Source organism: Epinephelus lanceolatus, chromosome 23, assembly GCF_041903045.1.
Source record: "Epinephelus lanceolatus isolate andai-2023 chromosome 23, ASM4190304v1, whole genome shotgun sequence".
NCBI classification, from domain to species: domain Eukaryota; kingdom Metazoa; phylum Chordata; class Actinopteri; order Perciformes; family Serranidae; genus Epinephelus; species Epinephelus lanceolatus.
The window spans coordinates 11,704,666-11,718,121 of NC_135756.1; the positions used below are offsets into that span (position 1 = coordinate 11,704,666).

The 13,456-nt window shown below is 41.0% G+C and overlaps 1 protein-coding gene and 6 non-coding genes across 7 annotated transcripts; 5 read left to right on the plus strand and 2 right to left on the minus strand.

Moving 5' to 3' along the window:
• The first annotated feature begins 182 nt into the window (after positions 1-182).
• Positions 183-9,407, plus strand: LOC117249225 (uncharacterized). Its single transcript, XM_033614714.2, has 2 exons — positions 183-350; positions 8,229-9,407. Exon 2 carries the CDS (start codon positions 8,394-8,396, stop codon positions 9,129-9,131), a length of 738 nt encoding a protein of 245 aa, XP_033470605.1. The 5' UTR covers positions 183-350; positions 8,229-8,393; the 3' UTR covers positions 9,132-9,407.
• On the plus strand, positions 4,838-4,924 carry trnay-gua (transfer RNA tyrosine (anticodon GUA)). Its single transcript is given in 2 exon segments — positions 4,838-4,874; positions 4,889-4,924. It is a non-coding gene; the product is annotated as a tRNA-Tyr (tRNA).
• trnay-gua (transfer RNA tyrosine (anticodon GUA)) lies at positions 6,614-6,700 on the plus strand. Its single transcript is given in 2 exon segments — positions 6,614-6,650; positions 6,665-6,700. It is a non-coding gene; the product is annotated as a tRNA-Tyr (tRNA).
• trnay-gua (transfer RNA tyrosine (anticodon GUA)) lies at positions 6,984-7,070 on the plus strand. Its single transcript is given in 2 exon segments — positions 6,984-7,020; positions 7,035-7,070. It is a non-coding gene; the product is annotated as a tRNA-Tyr (tRNA).
• On the plus strand, positions 7,354-7,440 carry trnay-gua (transfer RNA tyrosine (anticodon GUA)). Its single transcript is given in 2 exon segments — positions 7,354-7,390; positions 7,405-7,440. It is a non-coding gene; the product is annotated as a tRNA-Tyr (tRNA).
• A 1,976-nt stretch (positions 9,408-11,383) lies between the features above and the next one.
• On the minus strand, positions 11,384-11,470 carry trnay-gua (transfer RNA tyrosine (anticodon GUA)). The gene is given in 2 exon segments: positions 11,384-11,419; positions 11,434-11,470. It is a non-coding gene; the product is annotated as a tRNA-Tyr (tRNA).
• Positions 11,471-13,285: 1,815 nt separating this feature from the next.
• Positions 13,286-13,373, minus strand: trnay-gua (transfer RNA tyrosine (anticodon GUA)). Its single transcript is given in 2 exon segments — positions 13,286-13,321; positions 13,337-13,373. It is a non-coding gene; the product is annotated as a tRNA-Tyr (tRNA).
• Positions 13,374-13,456: the final 83 nt, after the last annotated feature.

The following is a 13,456-nucleotide window of genomic DNA, read 5'->3' on the forward strand; positions in this document are numbered from 1 at the left end:
ATAGACTGTGATCACAAGGTCCGATTCAGGAGTGGTTTTGTAACTTTTTATTTACCTTATTCAGTCTGAACAGACAGCAAAGTCACCACCGACTGCTCCCCAGCCAACTGTTATGTCATGGATTTGGGAGGTGGGGTGGGTGAGAGGGAGAGGGAGAGGGAGAGGGAGAAGGGAGGGGGAGAGAGACTTTTGCACAGCTTGTCCATCTTGTTAGTCCTGTGCCAGCTACAGCATGCATGTCTGCCTATCTGTTGTTTTGTGGCTTCGTGTCTGAATGCACGTCGCGCTTTGAGCTCCAGCATCTGCTTCTCATCTAGCAGCTCGTTCGGCTCCGCACCAAGAGGACGCAGGTATGCTCCGATGTCTTTTATTCACATTGCAGAAAGTTTTAACAAAGCCTGAAGCCAGGAGAAAGACAAACAATGCGCTTGAATCAAGAATATGATGTGATTTTTTCCTCCCTTGTGTGCCAGGCTTTGTTAAAGGTGTTATCTGTAAACATGTCAGTGTTAGAGGGGTCACTATGGGTCACTCTGATGTTGTGAAGGGCACCTTGCACGAGACACAGAAGCTGCCATGAAGAGCTGGTTCGTCTTATCTTGACCAGTTCGTCCACTTTAACATTGAAAGCTGACCTTTTGTCCAATTCTTGTATCTGATATCACTCCGTCCTCATCACACATTAGCACAGAACGAGTGCCCTAAATCTCTCTGATCATTTACTTCACCATGTTATCGCCGGGATAGGATCAATGGGAATCCAATTACTCAAGTAGGCCAGTAAGTAAAGGAGGGTCACAGAGAAGAAAAGGTTGATTGGTTTCTTTGCAGGCAGGGACGCAGGTGAGCCTCAGTGTGTGTGAAGGCTTTATAAATGTTGGTGGCCAACTTTAATGTTTCAGGGATTGAAGTCTGCGCAGGTCTACAGGGCTAACAGCTCGGGTCAGACAATATGGCAGCAAGCTGGTCGTTAAATCAGTGACGTCTGAGAGGCGTCTGTTTCAGTCTGCTCACTCTGGAAGAGGTGGAGTGAAACGATGAAGGGTTTTAGTCACGGAAAGCTTGAGAAAATTTAAGATTTAACAGGTGATTTGGCTCTTTAAGGCACCACTGTGTGCTGGAAATGTTTATTCAAGGCCAAATGAGCCTTTTATTGATTTGTCCAGCTGCCGGACTCAGAGTCAGAAGGTTTTATTGCACAAAAAGTAATCAAAGTGTTGTGTAACACGCAGGAAGGGGGGTTTGCTTTCCCCTATCAAGCAACACAAAAGCAATAGTTTTTAGTCGTGGAATTTAAGTGAGTTTATTTGAAGCAATAACAGTGAAATGATTAAAATCTATTCATCTGTGAGAACATGTATACGCATAATATTTAGATGTGATTGCAATGAGGTAGAGGAACTAAAATGGGAGAAAGGAAGATGAAATTCATAATACACCTAAATATAAGTTTGCAGATATATCCAGACACAATCTAGATCAGTGTTTCCCCAAACTTTTTGGCTTGGGACTCATTAAATCCATCAAAATGTGTAAGATATCACATCTGTATGAGATGTAAGCACTTCTCTAGTTGTATAATTTCCATTACTTTTAGGCCTGAAGATGTAAAACTATTCGACAAAAAAAAAAAAAAAAGACTACCGACATGTTCCAAAAATTAAACAGTGTTACGTAAAAGTATGTTTTTGGTCAGATTCATCTTGTGACTTCTTGGTGACTCCTGAACCAATGATCTAGAGGTTCTGTCTTTAATGATGAGTGTAAATGTAATTCCATGCAAATTTTTATGGATCAATTTAGTGAAAATCAGACAGCACAGGTGTGGTACATTTATGGAATTTCATGGAGACCTTTGTATTGGATAATACTGGCAGAGGTCAGGAGGGAACACTTACCATGAAGGCTGAGTGTCACTGGGCTGGGTTTGAATGCAGCCCAGGCCCCTTTGTTGTATTTCATCCCCTCTTTCTCCTCTCTGTCTCTCTATCAAAATAAAGCAGAAATGCCACAAAAAAAACTTTAAAAACAAAGAGAGGTGTAACATCTAAAAAGGTCAAATCAGGGATGTATAAAAGGAGGGGTACAACATCTAAAAAAAGGTCAAACTAGTAATACTTAACCCATTCTTACCCCCAACTCGTCAAATACCGCTGTTTGTCAGTGATTTCGGCATTAGATACTGACGTATGGAGGCACCTTTCATGGCGGTATGACATGCAGCAGCTGTTTCTGATGCTGCCAGCCACAACCAAACTTTTTGAATACCGCCACTTCATCAGTGGATGTTGGCGTCAGACATTAATGCACCCAGCCACACTTTGCGGCGGCTATGTCTATGACATGATGTTAGTAAGAACCGTACTTATTTTAAGCCAAACCATGATGGGATTTTTCAAAACCTAACCACATGCTTTTGTTGCCTAAACTTAAGGAAATAAATGTAAAAATGAAGTGTTTTATCTATATAATGAGTCTGTTTTGAAAAAGAAACTGTACATTTCCTGTGAAAACAGAAGTGTGTTTTGAAAAGACACAATGCATGTAACAGGCGTCAATTGAGATGCCATCTATGAACATTCAAAAAACCCACACAGGAGGCTACCTAGTCCATCATATTTTGACAATCAGGTCCACTGATGAAGCAGCAGTATATAACGAGTTGGGATGAGAACGCGTTGTGATGCTGCGGCCACATCCCATGCACTTGACCATGAGGCTGTCCCAGGTTTTTCCCTCCTTTTAAAACAATTTAAGCAGAAATAAGCATTTGTCAGTTGCAGGTCTAAACACAAATTTTTCAGTTAATTCTACAGCTGATTTATTTCTACAAAATGAAATACAAAACTACCCATATTGAGTCTACATTTCATCTCTTGCCGCAGCTACTGATTATTACTAATTTTAAATGTTTTTTTGCTTACAGTAAGCAGCAACACCTCTTAGAGTATACAATCACATCTTAATGTAAAGTCAAGTGTAAATGTAACAGACACTCAAACCCCTGAGAGGCTGTTAAAGGATTTGTCTTCATTAAGCAGAGCGCTGCGTTTACATTTATGGTCAGGGCACAGAGGAAAATTAAAGGGCACAAAATATGCTTCTTTTTTTAACCATTAAAATGTAAAAGTAAACAAACTATAGATGGGCAAGAAAGACTTCACTTTGATATTATCAAATAGTTTTGACACACGAGATGTATTTGACACCTAACAAAGGACCTGGAGGTACTGCTGTTCTTGAACACATCCCCTTTCACACAGCATGAGACTACTTATTGTTTTTAGGTTTTTGAAATAAGGGTTTAATAGCATTCTATCCATCTAGTATCAGATATTTAAGTATTAGTATTTTTTAGTATTTAATCTGAATCCTGAATTCCAAACCTAAGTGTTTAGCATTCAACTTTTGAAAGTTACTCTGTCTGTTAGGCCCAATTTATTGATACTCTTTGATTATTTTTTTATTACTAAAAATAGTTATTTCATCATTCTTGTATACAAAAGAGAATTATCTTTATTTTAAATATAATAACATAATATTTCAGCAAAATTTACAACATCAATGTCACTATATAAACTCAATAATAGCCTTTAAAAATATATAAAATCTAAATAAAGTAAATAATATGTTGGGCAGAGAGAAGTCAGATCTAAAACCGGAGTTTCAGCGTGCATCTCTCAGACATCAGAGTGCTGGCACTGTAGAGCCCTGTAAAGAGACGTGTTCTGAAACCAGAGAAAACACACGACAGGCCACATGTTGCGCACGTGATCCAACATTAGACAGCGAGGAGCAAGTGTTGAGAGAATCTATTCTGGGGCTGGCATGGGGCGAAGACTTTCTGCAGTCAAAGCTCAGACTGGCACAAGGGGTGAAGAGGGTCACCTTGAGACTGATTTCATTTATGCCAACAACCATGTATACAGTGATCATCCTAAATCTGGGAGTGGTTTCTAGAAAGTATGATTTTATACAGTTGAGATTAAATGCTAATATCTCAGTATTGGTAGTAATGAGCGTTGGAGTGGTGTAATTTTTTTGAATAACATGCCATTTCATGTCCCTACTCATGTCCAATTCTCACGTCATGTGAAATCACTGACATAGCTTCCACTCCTGGGTGACAGATGGAGATGTATGTAGAGCCTAAACATAGTAAGATATGCAGGTCGGGGCTATAGATAGTCACACGCCGCTGCAATACAGAGCAGACAGTGAGCAACTTTTTCCAACCACAGCCTCACCGACGTCACTGAGAACACCGTAGATAAAGCATGTTGCAGATCATCATTTACTGAAGCCACAATGTGCAGAAATATTTCTGATAATCTAAAGAAAATGAGAAAATCATGGTGAAAACTGGTGCAGTTTATGTGTTGTTAAGAAATTTTCATGTTCTATTAAACCCTGTTTCCACCAAACATTTTCGGTATGGTACCTTTGGAACCAAAAGTGACCCTTCAGACATGGTATCCACCGCAAATAGTACTCTCACATGTGGGCGGAGTTGTTTTCACTCACTGCTCCGTCCAGCACTCACTGTAGTCTGCCTTCTCTCAAATATGATGGAACGAGACAGCACTCAGCTTGTGGTGCTCGAAGCGCATGGATGCAGGACTTTCCCTTGTAGCAGAGGTGTTGCTACCTTTACTTAAGTAGTAAAATGCTCTTTGGGTGTCTTCTGAGTGGAGAAAACATGATGCAGTTGAACATAGGCTTCCCTTCAATTTTGATATCAAGTGAATATTTTACACTTAATTATTTATCATTACTGCACAGGATATGTACATTGTGAAAAGAATACTACTCATCTTAGTACACTCAAATTAAACTCCCTTCGATAGCTCAGTTGGTAGAGCGGAGTACTGTAGTGGTTACAACAGGCATCCTTAGGTCGCTGGTTCAAATCCGGCTCGAAGGAGGCACTTTTAAGGGGGTACATGCACAGTTCACATTTCAATATACTGTGTAACAGCAATTAAATGACCGATCTTACTGTTCATCACACAGTAGACGCCAGTGTGTTGATCACCTCATCACAAAATAGAGAAAATGTCATGTAGTTCCATGCATGGTACCCTACACACTAGAAAGCTTTCTGCACACTGGTGCCCTTTTGATTTTATTTTTGTTTCTAGTGGATCATAACAAATGTGTTAAAGGGAAAGCTCAACCCAAAGACTATTTGTCAAAGTCATTAAGGGGACAGTTCTCAAGTTTAACAGCCAATATATAAAAGAAGTCTTTCTATTTTGACAGAAAAGTGAATATTTTACACTTAATTATGTATCTCCACTACTTAGGATACGTATATTGTGAATAGACTACTGCATATTTTTATGTTTGTTCCTGTACTCCCTTCAACAGCTCAGTTGGTAGAGCAGAGGAATGTAGTGGCTTTAACAGGCATCCTTAGGTCGCTGGTTCAAATCCGGCTCAAAGGAGTTACTTTTAGGGGATACATTCATAATACACAGTTAAACATACCATGCAACAGTAGTTTAAACATGAAAACTGACCTTACTACACATACATGCTGTTGAACACACACTAGATCAAAACCAGAAAATTGTCAGTCATTAAAGGGACAGTTCTCCTAGATTTTGACAGCCAATCTTACTATATAATGTCGAAAACTGTCTGTCTGTTCCACGTTTTTCTCCTCACTGACTTGGTCAATCCATTTGAAATTTGGCACAGTGGTAGAGGGTCATAGGAGGAGCTATAGCAACCGATTGAAATTACAAACTTTGAATGGGCATATCTCATGACCCATATGTTGTAGAGACATGAAACTTTGCACAGAGATGCCTCTCCTCATGAGGAACAAATTTGCTTCAAGAACCCATGACTTCTGGTTATATAGATTTTCCGCCATTTTGATTTTTTTGAAAAACACTTCAAATCGATCTCTTCCTAGGAAGTTTGACTGATCTGCATGAAACTCGGTGAACATAATCTAGGGACCAATATCTAAAGTTGCCTCTTTTTTTCTAATTTTTGGTATGACTAAGTCATGGTATGGTATGCTGTACATAATCACAGAAACTGTCAGTGTGTCATTCTGTCAGTCAGTCATTCTGTCTGTCCCACGTTTTTCTACTCACTGACGTGGTCAGTCTATGTGAAACTGCACATAGGCATTGAGGATTGGCATAGGTAGAAGGTGACAAAGCTACCAATGGGTGTGGACTAGTATATAAAAAAGAGTTTTTCCATTTTGACAAAAAGTTAATATTATGTTAAGTAACATAATAACTTATCACTTAATAATGTATCACTACCAACACGTGTATGACTTGGGACAAAACTATCTCGGTTTGGAGTTCAGGAACTATTCAGAACACTTATTTAGTAAAGCAATAAAGCAGATACCAAAAGTAAAAACAATCCCACACTGTACCAATATTTCATCACAGATAAAGTGCTGCCCTCAAAATAGTACCCAAGTAAAAGTACAGACGTATAATCAGCTAAATTTACTAAAGTATCAAAGGTAAAAATACCCTGTGTTAAGAAATTATATTACTGGATTACTGACCCACTGCTCCACAGGATATGTACATCGTGAAAAGACTACTTCATATCTTTAGGGGCTTATGCTGCACACCCTTCGATAGCTCAGTTGGTAGAGCGGAGGACTGTAGACGGTATAACAGGCATCCTTAGGTCGCTGGTTCATATCCGGCTCGAAGGAGTGACTTTTAAGGGAGTAAATTCACACTACACAGTCGAACATACTGCGCCAAAGGAGCGCCTGTGCTGACACCGTCACTTTGCTTCTAGCACTGTCTGCTGTAATCCTCCAACATTGCAACTCCAGTTACACTTTGCATGTGCCATATCCCACAACTCCCATGGGGTCAAAGATCATGTCGCAGCCTTTACTGAATAGCCTTGACCCGCCGCATATCCTGCTCCACAGGATATGTACATCGTGAAAAGACTACTTCATATCTTTAGGGGCTTATGCTGCACAACCTTCGATAGCTCAGTTGGTAGAGCGGAGGACTGTAGAGGGTATAACAGGCATCCTTAGGTCGCTGGTTCAAATCCGGCTCGAAGGAGTGACTTTTAAGGGAGTAAATTCACACTACACAGTCGAACATACTGCGCCAAAGGAGCGCCTGTGCCGACACCGTCACTTTGCTTCTAGCACTGTCTGCTGTAATCCTCCAACATTGCAACTCCAGTTACACTTTGCATGTGCCATATCCCACAACTCCCATGGGGTCAAAGATCATGTCGCAGCCTTTACTGAATAGCCTTGACCCACCGCATATCCTGCTCCACAGGATATGTACATCGTGAAAAGACTACTTCATATCTTTAGGGGCTTATGCTGCACAACCTTCGATAGCTCAGTTGGTAGAGCGGAGGACTGTAGAGGGTATAACAGGCATCCTTAGGTCGCTGGTTCAAATCCGGCTCGAAGGAGTGACTTTTAAGGGAGTAAATTCACACTACACAGTCGAACATACTGCGCCAAAGGAGCGCCTGTGCCGACACCGTCACTTTGCTTCTAGCACTGTCTGCTGTAATCCTCCAACATTGCAACTCCAGTTACACTTTGCATGTGCCATATCCCACAACTCCCGTGGGGTCAAAGATCATGTCGCAGCCTTTACTGAATAGCCTTGACCCGCCGCATGGGCGTGTAGGTCCTAAGAAGAGGTGTGGTCAGGTGCATTGTTGGCACACTGCTATTTTGAGGCAGCAGAAAGCATTCTACACCACTACTCCACAGGATATGTACATTGTGAAAAGACTTGTTGATATCTTTGAAAAAACACAACATACTCCCTTCGATAGCTCAGTTGGTAGAGCGGAGGACTGTAGTGGCTCTAACAGGTATCCTTAGGTCGCTGGTTAAAATCCGACTCGAAGGAGTGCTTTTTAAGGGGTAAATTCATAGTATATAGTCCAACATACTGAACAACATAATGTACAACAGCAATCAAAAACATTAAAAACTGTTCTTACTGTACATACATACTGTTCAACAAACACTAGATAAAAACACGGAGGACCTATCAGTACAGTGCACTTCCAAAGTAAGGTTTAATTAACTAGGACTCATGTAGTGGATTAAAAAGTGAAATAATTCCCTCTGAAATGTAGCAGAAAAGAGGGACTGAGATGCATAAAATGGAAATACTCAAGTAAACTACAAGTACCTTATAACTGTACTTCCACCTCTGAAGTCATCTGTTTTGTCTCTGCAGCAGCCAGCCTTCATTCTGGAGGGAAAGGGCCCAGTCGAGTCCAGCGGGGGGGATGGGGGAGGCGGGGAGCCTGGTTCCCTCAGCCCTGGCCCTGCTGCTTTGCCTCTGACCTCGGCAGAAAGGACCTGGCAGAGCGAGAGCCTGCTGGCAGAGTCCTGGTCCACCATGGGCGACATGGACCCTGAGGACACCAACAGCCTGGACAGCAATGACGAGGTGGTTCTGGGCGGCGAGGAGAACCACTCCTCCAACTCTGACATGGTCCACCTGGAGTCAGAAGAAGCCGAGATGTTGGAGGAGGCAGAGAAGGAGGAGGGGGTGAAGAGAATGGAGGAAGAGGAGGAAGACGATGAGGAGCTGCAGACGAGCGTGTTGAGTGTTTTGGGTGGGGAGAGGGAGCTGGTGGAGCTCAGGGAGGAGGGGCAGGACCTCCACGCCCCAGAAACTGAGGAGCTCCTGGTGACAGCAGAGGAGCCCCACATGGAGGAGGAGCCTGCAGAGTTCATGCAGGTGGTTCCCCCGATGGCGCTGCCTCCTCTGCCAATCGTCAAGCTCGATCCCCCCTCCGCTACATCCACCCCGGTCCCTTCAACCACAACCTCTGAAGCCGAGGAGCACTACTCCATTCAGGGGCTCCACCCTCCTTCTATCCTTGCACGGATGGCAGAGGAGCCTCCGTCACAGAGCGTCGAGCAACAGTTCTCACAGATTCCCCTCTCGGATGCGGAGGAACATTCAGTCAAAGCCTCTGAAGTAGAACCAGAAAAGCCGGAGCCACCGCAGCCAACTGCTCCCAAGACTGCCAAACCTCTGAGCTCCACCGAGCTGCTGTGTGGAGGCGCTGCTTTAGTCGCTGTTGTGGGAGTAGTGGCTTACGGTGCTATGGCCTACTGTAGAAAATAATTTCCTTTAACCCTGAATCACCTTTTCAACACAGCTTTTTAAATCTACTCCAAATGAAAATATTCCACTTCACTCTTCAAATTCAGGATTTCATTCTCTGGCACTCTCTGGTGTTTTAGTGATTATTAGACACACTTTATTTCAGATCTGTGCTACCTCAGCTCACAGCAGAGCTCATGGCCTTTGTTTTTTCTGTGTACAGCAGATCTCTAAAATGTAAACATGGAATGTAAAATCATGTAAAGATAGAATTTTAAAGAATGCTGAAACTTGAAATGTTTCTTTGTCTGACTGTGTCTCTTATTACTTCACCAGAAAACAACACAAGGGATGAAATGACACACTAATTCCTTTTTCATGTTGCTTTAGACTTTACCAAAGAAGTGCCGATATGATGTTTAGCCAATAGATACCTTTACACTTCAGGCAATTGCATGCATCTGTGTTGCATATAAGAAATGAACAGCGGGAATGTACAGTCAGCAATTTAGCACCAGAGCGGACACCACTGCTTTGCCTCTAGGACCGTCCGCTGTCCCTCCAACATCATAACTCAGTTACATTGTACATGTGCCATACCCCATAGCTCCCATGGGGTCAAAGATCATGTCACAGCCTTTATTGAATAGCTTTGGCCTGCCATATGAGCAGTAGGTCTTAAAAAGAGGAGTGGTCAGATGCATTGTTGGCAGCAGAAAGTATTTACGCCATTGACCGCCAGTATTATCCTGCCATGTAAAGAATGCATTATTTAGATAGTAAGATGTGCCTACATAGAGGAGTTCACACTGCACACACACTCTGCTTGATACACAGACAGAGATGAGCAGACAGGCTGCAGGTGGGAGAAATAAAAAATCATGAGTGAGGAAAATATAAATGATATTCTCTAAAATAAGAACATAGCAGAGACCAGAGCTGCAGAGCACCTGACTTTAAAAGGGAATTGGAGATGACACTCTGATTGGTTGAATTCATGTTACACCCAAGACACAACTCTGTGATTAATTATGGGAGCACAAACCCCCAAATTATGTGCCATTTAACAGCAACAGTGGAGTTAGACACACCCTACATGTACTTCTGCCATGAACGTTAGACCATGCACTATAGATTATTTCAATAGGGCCCATTATCTTTTAAGTGTATTATGCAAACTTGTAAGCAAACAGTTACCTTTTTCTCACATCCAGTAGATACATGGAGTCATGTTTCGGACACCTGATGAATGTAAGTTAAATATTACTCTCCTTTTAGCTCTGTTGTCTCTCTCCTCTTACTCCAGAAGGGAATGTCTGACTCTTCGGCAGCTAAATGCTCCACTATGTTCACCAGCTGAGGTTAGTTACTAACTATTTGCTGTTTGGCGGGTAGCGTACAGTTGATGATATGAGAGCTAAGAGAGTGAACCAAAACAATAAAGTTGTGGGCCAGAAAACAAAACAAAACAATGTTAAGATGCCCACTATCCAGCCGATATCTCCAACACTCGGCAACTCACACCAAAACAATCCAAATTGATTAATAGCACTACAGGTAAGAGGAAAATATGTGTTTTTGATTCTGGGGTGAGCCTTAAAAGTCACTCCTTCGAGCCAGATTTGAACCAGCAACCTAAGGATACCTGATGTAACCTCTACAGTTCTCTGCTCTGCCAACTGAGCTATCGAAGGGTAAGTTAAGCTCTTATTTCACAAGTTTGACAATCTATAGTTAAAGTGAAAAAAGCCACTCTCTGAAACGCCCAACAGGTAGCAAGTGCTAGTTAATCAGTGCAGCCCACTCCGCTCTACCAACTGAGCTATCGAAGGGAGCGCCTCTTAACTCTATAAAGACAGGATGTAGTCTTTTCACTATGAACATATCCTGTGGAGTACTAATGAATAATTAAGTGTAAAATATTCACTTTCTGTCAAAATAGACACACGCTTTTTATATATTGGCTGTTAAAATATAGGTGACCTGTCCCTGGACAAATATCACATCAGTCTCTGGGGGTGATAATAATACGACCTTAACTTTGTTAAATGAAAGTCACTCTTTTGAAATGCAGTCTGAAGCCCAGATCATCACACAGACCAGTTAACAAGTTCACAGCATGTTTTAGAGGTGCACTGTAGTGAATGGTCTCCTGTGTTGTTAACTGTTTGTTGAACAGCATGTATGTGCAGTAAGATCAGTTTTAATGTTATGAACTGCTGTTGTACGGTATGTTGAACTGTGTATTGTGAATTTACATTTTTAAAAGTCACTCCTTCGAGCCGGATTTGAACCAGCGACCTAAGGATGCCTGTTGTAACCACTACAGTCCTCCGCTCTACCAACTGAGCTATCGAAGGGAGTTCAGCATGAAAATATAAAAATATCAACTAGTCTTTTCACAATGTACATATATGAACTGATAGATGGATTTAACCATTTAAAAACATGACCGTCCAGTTTTACCTTACATGTCATTGGAGTTAGGTAGGGGTTCTTGCTGTGTTTGAAGGTCCAACATTTCTTAAGTATTTTGCTTGGCAACTTATTATCTTTATATAAATGTAGCAGAGATCCACAGCAATTCATATAAGTAACACTTAGGGTAGGCTGGTCTTCAGAATTTTAGGTGGTTTTATTGGTAATCTACCAAAAAGTATCCCAAATTACCCTACTTTACCTTTCTGAACATGCAGAATGGTACATTTAGGAATAATGTGTGTTATATTATTTCATATATATTGTTTATATTGTTTCATACATCACTTTAATGTTGCAGCTGATAGAGGTAGAGATCATTTGAGTTACTTAAATACACTGCAAGCTTGTGAATTTCCCTTGGGGATCAATAAAGTCCTTTTTTTGTTTCTTATTAATCTGAATCTGCAAGGTAACTTGCAACTTAAGTTATCTTAAATATAGTACAGTTAAAAGTACAATATTTGCCTCTGAATTGTAGTCAAGTAGAATTAGAAAGTAACAGAAAATGTAGAGTACCATTAGCTGATTTACTGCTCTGTCCTGCCACCTGCTGGTCAGTCTGCATCATTTCATTCATCTAGCAAAACCAAATGACAGGACCAGGAAATATATTTTAACTGATTATTAATCCTTCAATCAACCTCTATTCTGCTCACCTGTTCTTTTAGGGGCAATCATGCAAATTTTATACTTTGTATTTTCTTCAAAACATAAAGCATATTTTCAGTTTTAGATAAGGAAAATAAACCTGTTGAGTCAACAAGAAAGACAAAACAGATTTTAAAAAGTTAAGTATGCAACTTTGTTTTCACTAGAAAATAATCAAGTGCTCTTCCCTGATTAGAACATATTGAAAATATATCTAAAAGTATGAATATAACACAGTGAAGCAGTGTGAATCTACTACGTGCATGTTTTTTTCTGATGTTCTCACCAGAAATGAAAGAACAGTGAGAAAAAAAATTAATAAAAGGGCACCAGTGTGCATAACTTTTCTAGCATGAAGGAAAGCCTAGATGGAACTGCATCAGGTTTTCTATATTTTGTGATCATGTGACCAAAAAGCTGGCAGGAGTTAAGGCCTGTGGATTATCTTGAGTGATCAGGTCATAGGTCATAATTTCTGAAAAGAGACATTGCTGTTGAGTTTTTCAGATTGATCTTTTTGGCACTTTGAGCACCACAAGCTGAGTGCCATCTAGTTCCATTATACTGGAGAGAAGAAGACATCTCTTTGACCGATATCTCCAACACACAGCAACTCACGCCAAAACAATCTAGATTGATAAACAGCACTACAGGTGAGAGGAGAAAATCCAACGCATGGATGAGGCAACCACTACAGTCCTCCGCTCTACCAACTGAGCTATTAAAGATTCACAAGTATGACTTTATGTACGTGATGTAGTTGCCATTTGTTCATCACCTGCTGTTATAACCTAATAAATATTACATTAACTTTGTTGAACGAAAGCCACACTTTTGAAATAAAGTCTGAGACCAATATCGTTACACTGACCAGTTAACAAGTGCCAGTTAATCAGTTACAGCATGTTTTAGAAGTGCACTGTACTGACTGGTCTTCTGTGTCTTTGTCTACTGTTTGTTGAACAGTAAGATCAGTTTTACTGTTTCTAACTGCTGTTGCACAGTATGCTGATCTGTGGACGATGAATTTACCCCTGAAAAATTACTCCTTCGAGCCGGATTTGAACCAGCGACCTAAGGATGCCTATTTAGTTGCACTACAGTCCTCCGCTCTACCAACTGAGCTATCGAAGGGAGTGAGGTCCTGAAGTGTAAAGATATCAAGTAGTCTTTTCATAATGTGAATATCCTGTGGAGCACTAACAAATTATTAAGTG